This window comes from Symphodus melops (assembly GCF_947650265.1).
Source record: "Symphodus melops genome assembly, chromosome: 10".
In the NCBI taxonomy this organism is placed as follows: Eukaryota; Metazoa; Chordata; class Actinopteri; order Labriformes; family Labridae; genus Symphodus; species Symphodus melops.
In genome coordinates, this window is record NC_136700.1 from 10,519,004 (window position 1) to 10,533,877 (window position 14,874).

At 40.8% G+C, this 14,874-nt stretch overlaps 2 protein-coding genes across 3 annotated transcripts in view; both read right to left on the minus strand.

Annotated features, from left to right (window-relative positions):
• Positions 1-1,400: 1,400 nt before the first annotated feature.
• On the minus strand, positions 1,401-8,859 carry hepacama (hepatic and glial cell adhesion molecule a). Its single transcript, XM_079353422.1, has 7 exons — positions 8,575-8,859; positions 6,528-6,875; positions 5,059-5,340; positions 3,224-3,314; positions 2,838-2,905; positions 2,620-2,690; positions 1,401-2,248 (listed from the first exon to the last, which is right to left on the minus strand). Exons 1-7 carry the CDS (start codon positions 8,672-8,674, stop codon positions 1,889-1,891), a joined length of 1,320 nt encoding a protein of 439 aa, XP_079209548.1. The 5' UTR covers positions 8,675-8,859; the 3' UTR covers positions 1,401-1,888.
• Positions 8,860-11,769: 2,910 nt separating this feature from the next.
• The window catches only part of nrgnb (neurogranin (protein kinase C substrate, RC3) b), a 5,609-nt gene continuing 2,504 nt past the window's right edge, over positions 11,770-14,874 (minus strand). Inside the window, exons 2-3 of one of the 2 annotated variants that reach the window (XM_079353764.1) lie at positions 14,022-14,223; positions 11,770-12,780 (exon numbers count right to left, since the gene is read on the minus strand). In XM_079353764.1, coding sequence (XP_079209890.1) covers positions 12,725-12,780; positions 14,022-14,223 — 258 coding nt within the window. In that variant the 3' untranslated portion in view covers positions 11,770-12,724. The remainder of the gene's footprint in view (positions 12,781-14,021; positions 14,224-14,874) is intronic. The other variant, XM_079353765.1, reaches the window with a different exon arrangement.

Below are 14,874 nucleotides of genomic sequence, written 5' to 3' on the forward strand. Positions count from 1 at the left end.
CACCACTGACTTAGAGCCACTGCTTTACTAGCCACCTGTAATGGATCACTACAAGTCCATACAAGACACACTGGAGTAGGCTAAATAAAAGCTTTCTAACAATACAGACACCTTCCTCTACTGGGCATACAACCTCAAAAGGTTGGTGTGAACAGGGACATTAGTGAGCATGCTTGGCTGGAGACAGGAACTAATTAATTAGAGCTGGAGAGCATAAAACATCAGCTCTATTCAACTCATAGGACACCTACTCCCTACACACAGACTCTACGCAAACAGATAAGATCTTACTCCCAAGGGTTTAATAAGCGCCACGGCTTCCAGGCTCCTCTGCTACACTGGAGAAGAACTGTAACACGACGGACAGACTGTATGACTGAAAGAAAGCACAAGATCAAAATAGATGAAAAGCCATTTCAAAGCCCAGCAAGTATGGCTTGCTATTATTATCGGAGGACATTTAATTTTTCCATTAACTGTAAACCACAAGTGATTATGCACATATTTGTGAGCTTGCATGTCCCTGTCCATGAGGCTCTATGTTCATTCATGAGCCTGTGTGCCGACGAATAAATTTTGTTTCAAATAGAACAAAGAGAGCAAAGCTCAGATCAAAACAGATCTAATATGCTCATTGAAAAGACTCATCACACCTTTAGTAACGGAAGATAGAGATTTCAGGATAAAAGCAAATGAACAAAATCCTGCAGATTTTCATTACAAAAGCTTTCCAGCTGGACCTCTAAAGGGAACACATTATCCTAATAATAATGAAGGGACAGGCCATGGTGTGCGCCTTAGTATAGTCTTTCACAGGATTGCACCACACTTCTAGAGCAACATCTTTTACATTTTTTATTTTAGGCACCCTGGCAGCCACATACAGGTTACTGAAAATTGTTCGTCCACAATCAAGACGAGATGAGATGGAAAATCAATTGAAAGCTACATCATTGCATGGCCTACTGATTGTCAGAATGAACTGTAATACCTGTCCAAATGGCTCCTCAATGACCTTTGCATGTCATTTACAATGTACTTTTTCATTAGTCTACAGTAACTCATTGATGCCATCTTTAGGTAAGCAAAATTAAAAAGGCAGTGCTCACATCTCACATAACATGAGATTATACCTTCAAAAAGTCTCTAGTCAGGTAGTTCCCTTTCAAATGTTTGAAAAAGGTTTGAGAATTAAAAAAGAAATGTATGGGCGCCACCTAGTGGACTAGAATGGAGTTACATTGTGCTCATGATGGCTGCAAACATTCAGTTCCCCCTAAAAAGAATCTTAATTACATGTTTGTATAATACTGATAAAAACAAAGGTAGGAGCTAAACCAATGTGATTTTTTTCTCATGGTTTTGATTCAAAATGTTTAAAAATGTATGACAGCGACAAACAATTTTCAACAATTTTTATTACCTTACGTTTTACAATAACCTAATATTGAGGATGGATGAAGGATGAAGAAAAATGACTAAAAATAAAAAAGGAAAAAAAAAAAACAGACCCTAAACTTTTTACTTACATATATACAGGTTCTTATCAAAAGTTCTCGGTAACATTTATGATTTATGAAATGGCAAAATATATACCAGAATTGGACAACATACTTTCTTTGCATCACATTCATTCTATACTGAACTCTGTTTAAAAGAATATCACATGTTACACGTAAGGATATCGACAGACGTCAAAGGAATTGTGCATAGCTGTAGAGAAATAGATGATAAATAATGACATTTAAAGATAAAGAGTTAGCTAAAAGTGAACTCATCTTTAATCCTAGTGCATTAAATCCAATATTTCAGTGGCAGGATGCAATACCAATATTCTATACATGTGCTTTACATTTTACAGAATACAAAACTTACATCCAAGCAGTTGTCACTGCTGTAATGGACAGTGAGTCTGATCACTTGGGTCGGGGCACTCTGCCTCTACAGGAAGCTGGCTTGTTGGGATGCCTACAGGAGGACGGACTTTTCTTATCGGGCTGAAACTGCGTGGAGATGAACAAGGGGATTGGGCAGGTGAGCGCACAGGGCGCAGAGGAGGACCTGGAAGTGGCTGTGGGAGGGGCTGTGCCAGTGGAGAAGGGCTGCGGGGATATCTACGTGGGGCAGACCAGACAGGCCGGTCAGTTCTGTTGGAGGATGGGGGAAAGACTGGTGCGTAAGTCGCGGGGATACTCATTTCTGATTGGATGACATTGCTTGAACATTCTTCCAAATGCTCCAAAGCCTCCTGAAACAAGAACGCAGATACATATTATACAATTAATTATGTCTAATTTTAAAGAGGCAATAATTTGGACCAAACCATCAATAAACCATCAGGTGGGAATCTTATACAAAGCATACAAACTGTGTTGAGGATGATAAATTGTGTGTTGATGATCTGCTGATATGTCTCTCAGATCAATTTTGCAACTTCTTCATTTTTCTACTTTTGTAGTTACATCTCTCAACAACTAATAATGAAAAACCCATTATTTTAAAGCTCTAGTTTCTTTCAAAACTCTGAAGAAACTTTATATCGCTGAGTGTAGGTGATTTGAAAATGTTTTTTCAATAAAGATGCTAAGTAAAAAAGCAAAATAAAAAGGCGACACTTACATCTTCATTGAGTACATAAAGAGGCATTGGGCTTCTTCTGCCGAGTGTAGACGGTTTAGGAACAACATCAACTGAAAAGACGTGTTATTATTATTTGAAACTATTGAGCAGTTCACTTTTTGATTTGGTTAGTTATCGAATATTGTTTTGTCGCATGTTAAAAAGTTTTAATTGCAGTAGGTGCTGTACACATGTAAAGATATCAACTGTACCGTTACCATCATGGCCATTTTCACTCTGCTCCACATACACAGGAGCTCTTTGGGGGACAGGTCGATGCTTCTTTCTACGATTGAAAAAAACAACAACAAAAAAACAGCTTAAAACATGTCTGAACCATACTGCTCAATGGCTCATAAAAGCATCTCAATAATGCTTTTTTATCTTTTCTTTTTTTTTTTTCTTTTTTTACTTTTCTCACCCAATAATCAGAGAATGGTGGCACTGTTGAGCTACTTGAGACTCTAGTCACATCCTAAAGTGCAATATAAATGAGAGAGAGAGGGTGGGGGGTGGGGGGGGGAGAAAGGAGCAGAAAAAAGGGGCAGAGAGAGATGAGGAAAAAGGGGAACTACAAAAAAAAAAAAAAAAAATCTGGTCTCACTTGGATGGTTTCCAACAGGCACACACAGTCACCAGGGTGATTAGGAGGAATATGCCGCCAGTGGACAGGATGATGTATAGAGAGCTCCGTCCTGAACCAGAATAATACAGAGAGGTGGATAAAAACACATAGAAAGAAAGAAAGAAAGAAAGAAGGAAAGAAAGACGAAAAGAAAGAAGAATTGTCGTCAATAACAGCGAGGCTTTGCAATTTTTCTCTTACTGAACCACTGACTTGCACCTTTTCCTTTTATATACTAGCATTAAAGCCTGACCTGCTTTATGCATATATTTATATTGTTTTAATGCAAACAAAAGATGAAAATCCATCTTTAAGAATTAAATGAGCTCTTTTGTGTCATCCTTTTTTCTTTTAGTCAAGAAGCTTTTAATGAAAGATTGTTAACAGACATGGAGCATGTCAAAGACAGGATGGGGTTTTTTTCTGCATGTTGCCTGCCAAGTCTTTTGAGCATGCTTGCATGAATAAAGTGCTGTGAAGTGGCACATTAGGAAAGGTCCCTTTGGGACTTTGTGCAAAGCTGCTATGCATGCAGAGGCAGCAGAGAGCAGTTGGAAGGCCCTGTAGCTGTCTCGTCATGCAGCACATCACAGTACAGCAATAATGAAGTGAGGATTATTGAGGTCCACTGAGGCAAAGCATACTCTCCACCTGACTTCTTGTTCTGCTCCCTTCTCATAAAGAACTGTCCATTCATTGGATCAGACGGCCTCTCCCTCTCTGTCAGCCTGATATGTGGCGCTCTAGTGGCAGCCACTGAGGGCCAGCTTTGCTGCACTCAGCCTGGATTTGCACTTGTTGTGAACAACATTGTTAGAGAGGCAGGAATGTTTGTGTACGGGTCTGCATGAGACGATAATTGCTTCTGCTAGCTGCTGAGAATGGATGGCTGTTGAACAATAGCTGAAATATGCAGTTTTATAATGAGATTCTCAGGGATAGTTTATCAATGTCAGTTTTGGTTGGTGTTTATTAGATGTACGGAACAAAACTGTTAATTTGCCAAAATTCTAATTCTAATTTACAGTAAATGAACTTCACCTGAATTGAGAGAATAATTTTTTTCTCTTAGATGTAAAGCTGACTGTCTCTCAGTTTCATTGGTTTTTGGAGTAGAAAAAAAAAAGTGTGCAGAATTGTACTTAATTTATCTGATCACTAAAGTTACTTTGAATATGAAATCTTGTAACAAAATGTGTTTTCTTTGGTAAATGCTTTACAGTTTTACGATATGGACTGGACTTTAAATTATTTTGAAGATATTGTAAACACGATTATCGTTAGCACGGAATTAAAGGATCTGAAGACTTTTTTTTCACCTCGTTGTGACTATGAACTTGATGGTAACTTTATTTTATTTGTTATACGCTCTCTCTCCCTCTCTCTCTCCTGGGTGCTCCTCGGGTGTTGCTCCTCGGCCTTATTGTGTCCAGCCACACCTGTGGCTGATAACCAATCTGAAGCTGCACTATTAAGAGCTGGAGAGAGGAGGTAGCATTTTGAATGAGGCATTTTTGCCTTGTTAGTTTTGACTTTAGTTTAAGATAGATTAGCTTCTGTTTTGTTTTGTGCTTTATAGAACAGGCTTGTTATGTGTTGAACATGTTGATTCAGCTTGTGAATAAATCCTTTGCTTATATTGAGTTCATATTTATTTTCTCTGGGTTTTAATTCATTGTTATTCCCATCATCCCCTTGCCATTTCGGGGAATGTTACGTGTGTGTGTGTATATACAGTATATAGATAGATAGATCTTCATCCTTAATGTAAACATGTATAACTTGACATCCTACCGGTGTAACATGCCACCTACTGTAGACAGTGAGCTTGACAGGTATGCTCTTCATGCTGCTTATGGGGTTCTCCACGAGGCAGGCATAGACGTCGTCATCTGACATCAGGACACGAGCGATGGTCAGCACCTTTTGATTGTGTGAGAGCAGCAGGCGTGTGTCATTGCTCAGCACCTTGCCTCCTTTCAACCAACTGTAGATGGGCTTTGTGCCATTATCGTGGGAACAGTGGAGGTTAAAGTATTCGTTGTATTCCAGGACAGACGAGGCCATCATCTGAATGTACGGCTTGGATACAGGAACTGAGGAGCATAAAGCAGAGGGCTTCAGATTACTGACAAAAGATACAGTATGAGAGAGTTGTTGACCTTCAGTTATAAAAGCAAAAACAAATCAAAGGATCCCAGCGAGTGTCTTTAAAGAAACCCTACAAACACTCTGAATCACTCTTTATGATATTACAATTACACTCTCTAGGGTGAGATAATGCTCTTTCAACTTTCATTGATTTTCTTTTAGCGCATAACTCCTCTTCAGAGTCGTGCTCAGACTGCTCAGATGTGTCGAAGAATGAGAGAATCCAGCTTTGGTGTGAGGAAACTTTGGTTTCGATCCAGACAACCCCTCCTGAGAAAACATTACCTCCTGTCTGTTTCCTATGGGAAGTTTACTTATGAAAACTGTCTCCCTGATCACTATATCACCATGACACCTTTTGGTAGAAATAATAGTTTTTGGCCGGGTGCCCAAATTGCCTTGCCTGACCTGTTGACGGTGCTTGTGTGCATTAAAATTACTACTAATACTACAAACTATTTTAGCTTTTGCAGGTCACATGGACGCATCAAAATAATTCCTTCTTTTTTTTTTATTAGCAGCAAAACATTTTACAAAGAGGCTCTAAAGGAAAGGATCCATTAGATGGCCGGGGATGGCTATTGCCCACCTTGAAACCTGAGTGGCCACCGCAGATGCTACCCCAAAATCTTAAACTATTAGAGCCTTCACACTGGCATAAAACCTCTAAAAAAAATCCTGATATTTTGTATGTGTGAATGCAAACAGCCGGATTTTAAATTCAGACTTTTATCGGATTTTCGCTTCACATTTTTTCCTCACAAGGTCTGAGTGAGCTGATGTGAGGTGGCAGCTGGATATTAATTCTGTGTTGTTCAGTTAAGACTGCGACACCCACCCCGTCCTTCGACAGGGATAGTCTCCCACTTTTTTCTACAGAAACTTTGGGAAAATAGGTGCTTTAAAAATTAGATTTAAAAGATTCATATGTTTCTCCTTTGTTTTGTTACGTTTTAAAGTAAAAACATATTAAAAGAACAGTAGAGATAGGAACAAGAAATTAATATCCTATCCATTAATATCCTATTCATGTGTGTTTGCATAAAAACTGCCACCCCTGCGTAAGCCAGTGCACTGGGCCACCCCTGTCAAAAAAGTCTGGCTCCTCCATCATGCGTAGATAAACGCGTACCATCAACAGTCAGCTCGACGTAGTGCTCTCCGGTGAAAGTGTCATCTGTGATGGAAATCTCCACCTCGTATGCCCCTTCGTCCGACAGCTGCAGGTTATGAAGCAGCAGTGAGCCATTCTCAAACACCAGGATGCGGTTACGGTACTCTGGTCTCAGGTTCCCTATGATGTCAGTTCCTATGGACTGCACAACCGTGATCGGCTTCTCCTTGTCCCTCCTTATCTGCCACTTGATCACAGGTTTGTCGGAGCTGCTGCTGGAATAGCTGACTGACAAGAGGGCCTCTCTGCCCACCGTGCCCCTCACCAGCTGGGTTTGGGTGGTCACGTTCACTCCTGACACCTCACCTGGAGAGAAGGGGCAAGGAAACAGTGAACTAGTGCTTAAAATGAGACGTGAAAATAAAGGCAAACAAGGATTGCCAGAGTAAACAATGACAAGACCCTCAGCAGCCTATGATGCTCTGCCAATGAGCACAGATCAGAGAAATCCACTATTCACACACACACAGTAACAATAGAGGGCTTATGCAAAGACACACTAATTACTGCTACACTAATTACTACTATCACTACAAGAAGAAGCAAATGAAAACTCAGAACAGAGAGTGGGCATGGATACAAAGATGCTCTGCGGCATGTTATGCAGGTACAACATGCTAACAATATAACAGTAATCTAATGAACTAAATATTCCAATCCCATTTAGGAGACTTCTGCAGATTGTTGTTTGTTTCCGGCTTCAGATAAAGTAAGCCCCCGATGTGATTTTGGTATGGAGTTTCAAACATTTGTGTCGTAAATATTTAACTTGTGTTATGTCATATGGGACCTTCTTTTTGAATCCTTTTTTCCAAGATGTTGTTTTAGTGTCGGTAAGAAAAAACGGTGTATTTCTTCCTCAAAAACAGGCCCTTTATGTTACACACATAATAAAAACTCATATGAACACATGCTGCTTTACCATGGCCCATGTCTAATTCTGTCTTGATCACTAATCTGTTCCTGAGAAACTCTCGCCAGAAATTCTTCGTAACCCCGTGCGGTGAACACGTAAGAGACTAATTTTGATTTGTGTTCCCCAATTATCCTGCGCCTCCCTGTGGGATAAGGTATGACAATGAGGGGCCACATTTTATCCTTTATGAAAGAGCCCTGTCTGGGAGACCAAACACGGCAAAGCTATTTAGTTCACAGTGGAGGTTCCTATAACTCAGCTGTAGCTGGACACATGGAGGTTCAAACATTGGCTGTGTGCCTCAGTGGGGCATCCTACTGTTAGGCCTCAGTGACGGAAAGATCAACCTAGAAGAGAGGGAGGAGAGGGAGAGCCAGCACTGTTCACCATTCTCTGCAGTGAGGCAGTTAGCAGGGCATCGCCTCATTACCGTGGTAACCATTTGGTCCGCCTGACGGGGGTTGCCAAGGCGATAAGACAAAGGGCAGGATTGTTGGAACTAGTTTCCTCCCTCGAAAAGAGTGAGAGAGCGTTAGAGAAAGAGAAAGTCTTTGTCACTGGTGAAGTTGGAGATTGACACAGGACCCAGTGACTCTACCAAAACTGGGCCCATGATACTCTTTGGTAATAACACATGTTTAACCACGAAACACAACTTTGTAAAGTTTTGACCATTTTTCATCCAAAGCTGCCCTGATTAAAGAGAAAAAGAGAAAAACTTGTTCTCCACATGCACTTCTTACACAACTATAATAGTCACTCCAGGTACCTTTAAGCTTGCAATGGGGGCCCATTACAGAGAGCCACCCATGAAAGAATCCATTGTGTGTCAGCCCATGGATGACACGGACAAGAAACAACATCTGTGACTAACTTAACACTGCTTAACTTTGCGGCATAAAAGGATTGCTCAAAGTTTTTAAAGTTTGAAGTTAGAGAGATAAAAAGGGCGTTAATTGGAATTATAATTGCCAATAACGGGCCCAGTCAAGTTTTTCTTTGCTTTACAGAATTTCACAATGAAAGAAGAGTCCACATGTCTGACCATCTGAACAAAATGACAGAGTCTCAGCGAGATCCTGGACTTACCTGTGAACAGAAGAAGTAGGAGGAGGCCAAAGAGCGTCAGTAGAGGAGGAATGTCAGTAAAACTGCTGCATTTAGAGGAGGTCTTCCTCTCCGCCTTCATCTTGTGTCCTGGGCAGAGTCTTTCTCACTCTTAGTGAGCATGGTTTATCCACTCTGGGCACGTTTCTGCCTGTAACACTCTCTCCACCGCCTGCCTGCCTGCAACACTGGCCTCTGCCTGGTCACACTGAGCCCCACTCTCCTCACAGCACCCCAGTCACTGCCAACAACGGCCAACTGTGTGTGTGCATGTGTGTGTGTGTGTGTGTGTGTGTGTGTGTGTGTGTGTGTGTGTGTGTGTGTGTGTGTGTGTGTGTGTGTGTGTGTGTGAGACAGAGACATAGTGTAGATGAGCTTCTCTCTTCCACTCCACATGGACGTTTCAATAAACAGCCCATAGAAAATAACGTTTGTTCTTTAAGCAGATCATTTATCTTTAAGGTTAAGGGAGACAAGGTTTAAAAAAAAGTCATTACATAGTTTCATTCAATATAAAGCTACTTTGCGAGAATCCCTGCTGGGAAGAAACTGTACTTCAGCAAAAGAAATGGCTCAAAGAGGAGCCCTCTAAAAGCTCTGAAATGTCTGAGTTTGAAAAACAACTCACTTCCCCCCTCTTTGGCCCACTTTTGTCACATTGTGCAAACTCCTCTCTGGACTTGAGCCGCACAATAAACTCAACAATTTGTCACTTGGCAACCAACCCTGCTGTTGACCCATACAAAAACACAGACCCAAAACATTTTGCAGCAGTCCATGTCAGGTACAAGAAACATGGTAATGTACTTGTCTTTCAACTAAATACATCATCGACGAAGTGCAACAAATAAAGCGACAAAAATAAACAAAACTTAAAAAGAAAGTGTTTTTACCCTATTTGTCCTCTAGGTGGAGTAGAAACTACATTGAATAATTGGCCCGTTAACTACACTTTTGTTTCCAGTAAGTTTTATGTCTGTGGTTTAGAAAACGTTCATTAAGAAAGCAGGAAAATCCAGGGTGCAAGTTGAAAAGAAAAAAAGTTCATTTGGTTATGGACAAAAAACGGCTGGGATCAACAACAGTTAAATCGTGACAGTTTCAAATATTCATCCAACTGCCAGTCTGCTTTACCTCAGAGCTGGACTGTCACTCTGTGTTAAATCAGACTCACAGCCATGTTTAAAACCCTCATATGTTGCATCAGATGTCCTCACTGTGTCTCAGACAGTAAGGCTTTAGCTCGTGTGCGCTGATGACTCAATCCCTTTGTAAGTACTTCGCCCACTTTGGAAAGCTTTCTTTTGTCAAGATATTTTATAAGAGTAATTTGTTTGACAACAAAGGAAGGTTTTATGCAGAGGAGGAGGCATGGTGGATAGAAAAAAAAAATGAAAAAAAATCTGCAAGAATGTGGGAACAGCTGCTCTTCACCAGCATTCTCCCAGGGCCTGGACTCACTGTGTAGTGGGCCATCAAAGTCGAACCTCTCCCCTCCACCTCTGCCCTCGGTAGAAGCTGCTGCTCCCTCTTACTCTCATCTTCTGACACATTCTAAATCAAAGGGGACTCTTTCCACTAGAGTCAATAAAAAGAGAAGAGAGGGAGCACAGACAGGGTCTTTGTACATGGGTAGCATCAGAAACCCTTTTTAAGGTTTAGACCACAAACACACTGAGGTCATCGTGTGACTCTGACATACATGTAACCAAATGTATCCTTATAAATCCCATCTACTCGTTGATACTCCCTGTTTATTTAGCTGTGGCATTCAAGTGCACTCATTGTATCCCCTTATTAAAGCTAAGTTGTGTAATGCACTTTGTATTAAAGATACATCATCTCCTAAAATGGCGAGGCCAGTGGAAGAACTACTGGATAGCGGATAATTGCGCCCCCTGCTGTTTGTACTGTCTTTTTCATCTCTAATTATCACCCGGGAGACCACACGGTTTTTTTTTTCTCTCGCTGACAAGCTGTCTGAGAAAGTGAACAAACCAACCAAGCAGATCTTTCATAAGACCAACACTTAAAAATAGTCCACTTACAGCCTAATAAAGGAGAGGGAAGGACAGAGCTAATATCCTCTGTTTCAGCTAAGTAAGTTTAAGGTTTATACAAATCTGTTTTTGTCAACGCCCTTATCAACACAATTTTTAGAAAGCCTGTCTTTTCCCTCACTCTCAGAAATTCAATCGACAGCACCAAGTGGGTGTTGTGCTATGTTTGGAGGTGTGCACGATATTGATTGCTCACCCACAGCCATTAGAGAGACAGGAGAACGTGGCCATGCCACCTTTGGGACTGAGTAGGAGAAAAGACAGAATAGGTATAAAACCCATAGAGGATATTTATGAGATCGCAGTGGAGGAGGAACATCAGCCTGAGAAGGAAGTGCTTTGCACTCCGGCTCTGCAACAGCACCAAGTGGTAGATTCATATTCATTGCCCCAGCTCTACAGCAGGTGACACAGCCGACAAATAGTGTGTGTGTTGACATGTTAGTGAGAATGAGTGATTTTGAGTGGGATGTGCATATTAAAGTATGAGTTGTGTTTTTTTTTGTTTTTTTTTCCTGTGTGCAAATGCATGTGCAGTTTGAGTGTGTGCAGAGTGCAGTATGGCTCAGATGTGTGTAGGTGGGCTGAGTGGGAGCACCAGGAGACTGAAGACGCTCTAGTCTATTTCTCATAAAGCGCACAAGACTGCTTGGGCAAATGAGGCTAAAACTGTTTTCTTGTTCCTGTTTGTGATTTGCAGCCTTAATGCAATAAAGGTCAGTTTCCAAAATATGCACATTTTTTAAGAATGCACCCTTGGACGAAAACATTAGATTGCTTTATGCATCCATGCTATGCAACTGCACTTTTTAAAAAAATAATCAATTCATTTGTGAACCATAATTTGTTGTGAATATGAGAAAAGCAGTTCTATATGGGATGACGTATTCATGGGCTTTTTTTGTGTGTCCAAGAGGGCCACACTTAAGACAAAACATTGTTTCAGCTTTATGGAAAGTGCTCCCTCTGATTAGCAGCGCTGCTTAAGTTAATGTGACAAGAAGAAAATGAGCAGCTCTGCTGCAATGTACAAAGATCCTACATTACATACAGTAGTTATCGACATAAGAGGTATAAACTGTTATTCAACTTGAATGAATGAATTTTAAAACAGACATTTCAGCGTAAGGTGGATTTATTAGTGTAATGCAATGATTCTACAGCAAAGTCCAGCAATGTACTACTCCATAAAGCATGATGGCTCTGCACACTTTGACAATGGATTTTCACACACCTGATTTCGAAGGTCAAATCCACCAACACAACAACAGAGCATACTGAACCAATGCCTTACAAGGCAAAGCTTTACCAAATGCATCTGGGATGAAAAGAAAGAAAGAAAGAAAGAAAGTGTATTTACTGCATGCTTACTGTTGTGGAAGATCAGATTTATAGAAAATGATTGAAAAGGTGAAAGTCATCAAGTGATCACAAAGAAAATCAAGGCAGTTCTAATCTGAATTAAGTTCAAAAGAATGAATAGTACATAGAAAGCTACGTCCCTTTTAAAGTTTTAATCACTTTTGTAAGCAAGTCAAATAGGTTTCATAATGGTCAAGATACAAGCACATCCGAGAACACTGCAAAAACAACAACAACAAGTAGTTTAAGCCACTATTAGTGTAACACTGATGCACACAAAATTTATACACAGATGGTATGAACAGTTCAATCCAAAATAAGCCCTGTTTAGCATTATGAGGACATTCATTTTCACATTCACAGATCATCAGCTAAAAACTAGCACACTACCAGAAGTTTCACAAGAACATGCAGTGAGTTGCAAATTCTGGGTCAAAGACATCCTTACTGATGACACTGCTGGAGAAGCAGAGACGCAGAGAGTGTTAAAGTTCACAAAATTTCACACGGAACACACCCTCAAAAACTGTCGCTTCATTTTCTACTGCTTAATTGTATTGAGAGGAAAAAAAAAAAAAGAAAAAAGGAAGAGAGAAAATAAATTGATTCCTGGGGTAAAAAGGTGTGCCTGGAAGCCAGCTAAAGCCAGCCATCTCTCACTACCTTGCTTCTTATCTTTCTCTTCGTTCTTCCAGGTCAGGACAGGGACGTCACTGCTCTGGCACAGATGTGTCGTCCCTTTCTACTGCCCTCGATCCTCCTGCCTCTGAAAACAGAAATAAGGGAAGGTTGCGTTAAGCACTGTGGAACCTGGAAACATTTCTGTACACTATTTTTTTTTATTTTTTTGTCCAGGTTGAAGGTTCTTAAGAGAAACTGTGATATTTAAAAAGCAACAACTTTGCATTGAGTTTCAATGGATTTAATAAGTTTGAAAGTCGAAACAAAACCTGAACACTGCTGTGAGAAAGGGGGTCTCCCCAAATGGGAGGTGCCCGTGATGCTTGGTTCCAGTCGGACAGGTCCATTAATCTAGCCGGTCTCTCTGAAGCATAGGGTATCTTGTACGTCATGCACCTGGAGCTATAAATACATCTCCTAGATTAAGGATCCAAGGAGTAAACTTCTGGGTTAGGAAGAGTCTGTAACGAGAGTGCCTTGTGTCGACGATGTCCTCCAGACAGTGCTGGACAAGGGGACAATTTGAAAGGTTTGTCAGACTTCTAAAATTGATTCGATATGATTAGAATCGACCAATAAATAAGTCAAATATCTTCTTATTGGAAGAGTGACTTGTTTTGACACAACTGGCAAACTTGTGTAAAGAAAAAAAACAAAAAACCTAAAAAACATGCTCATAACACGATTCCTAAACTTTTCTGATCCCCAAATGAAAAAACAAAACAAAAAACAAAGCTGGAAAACATGTTTACCATCGTGACCATGTTGCTTGACATTTTACTGGTAAACTGAACCATGTCTCTGCAGCAATTTCACAGCACATCTGCCCGTAGAATCATTTATAACCCCTTTTAAACAGAGAGAGAGTAATTGAAGAGTCAATCATCTCTAGCTGGAGACCCTATGGGGTGATTAAATGAGTCACTCAGTTATGTGCTGCATTAATCACACTTGGGATAACGCTTGGGCTCTAATAGGTTTATTGAATTATGTATAGCTTTCAAATGGTTTCTTTTCCAAGTGTGTTAGAGGCTAAATCACTTAGTGTCGCGGCATCGTGCTCTTATGTTTGGCTCTGAGAACAAACTGTCTCGCCAAACATCTCAAATTGGAAACTTGGAAAGCCAAAAACGACATGACCCTTAAAATGTTCAACTTTCCCAACTTGTCCTGTTGTATTATGCAACTTAAGCTCTCAATCACTTACCTCATGTAGTCAGCTCCTGATTGGAGCCTGTGTTTGTATCCTTACTCTCACTATCCCATAATGCCTTCTGTCACGCCATTATGTGGCCTACTCTTACCCCATGGTTCTATAAAACTGACCTGCGTCCCCCTGGCTGCAGTTGAGCACATCCCCAGTGCTGCTCACCTCCTCCCCCTCTGTTTTGTCCTCCGGCTTCATCTTCTTACGGGTCATGTGGCCACGGAAGCCGGCCTGGATCTTTGCAGCGGCTCTGTTGGCCTCAGGGTCATCCAGGGGGATGTCCATGATGTCCTCCTCCTCCTGGGGCCGGCTGCACTCCTCCTACAGGGGACGACCAGAAATGGTAGTGGTTTATAAAGAGAGGGCGTATCGTGTGATCAAAAAGGGTCACTTTTACCGAGAAATTCTGACCCCTTCGGTAAACAGTAGCTGCATATTTTGTACATGTGCTTCAAAATCATGGTTCAGACAGCCAGAGATGTGCTCTTGTTGCAGAGTGGCTCAGCCTTATTACATGACTTCTATGAGGCTCTCAGGAGGTCAATAACCCACATTGCCTCAATTTTTTCTCTCCACTTCTCTTCTTGTCATAGACTGTATAACACGGAGCTGGCAAAAACATGTCTGAGTCAGTGTTTTTTTTTTTTTTGTAAAGAATGATCAAATTCTGCAGTGTTTTTGTTATCACAAAAAAAAATATCCATAAATCTGCGCCTAGAAAAAGAATGGTTTTCCAATCAGAGCGACTGCCATTAACACAAACATATCTATTATTACTACAAATCATTTTGGTAAGACACATGTTGGGTGTAAAAAGGCTGATTCAAAATGTGTAATAGATTTATTACTTCTTCTTATTTCCAAGGAATTTGAGACATGGTTAAAAACTGCTCTTCCATTTCTTCCAGTCTGCAATGTAACTTCTTGCCCTGCAGCCTGGTGCCAAAAAAAAAGGTGACCCAGCGAAAATGC

Excerpts from the sequence above, each read along its gene's own strand:
- hepacama (XM_079353422.1), bottom strand. The coding sequence starts at position 8,674 with ATGAAGGCGGAGAGGAAGACCTCCTCTAAATGCAGCAGTTTTACTGAC. Across the intron at positions 2,906-3,223 it reads GCCTGTTGGAAACCATCCAA|AAAGAAGCATCGACCTGTCC; the intron begins GTGAGACCAGAT and ends TTTCAATCGTAG. Across the intron at positions 2,249-2,619 it reads TTTATGTACTCAATGAAGAT|GAGGCTTTGGAGCATTTGGA; the intron begins GTAAGTGTCGCC and ends TTCTTGTTTCAG.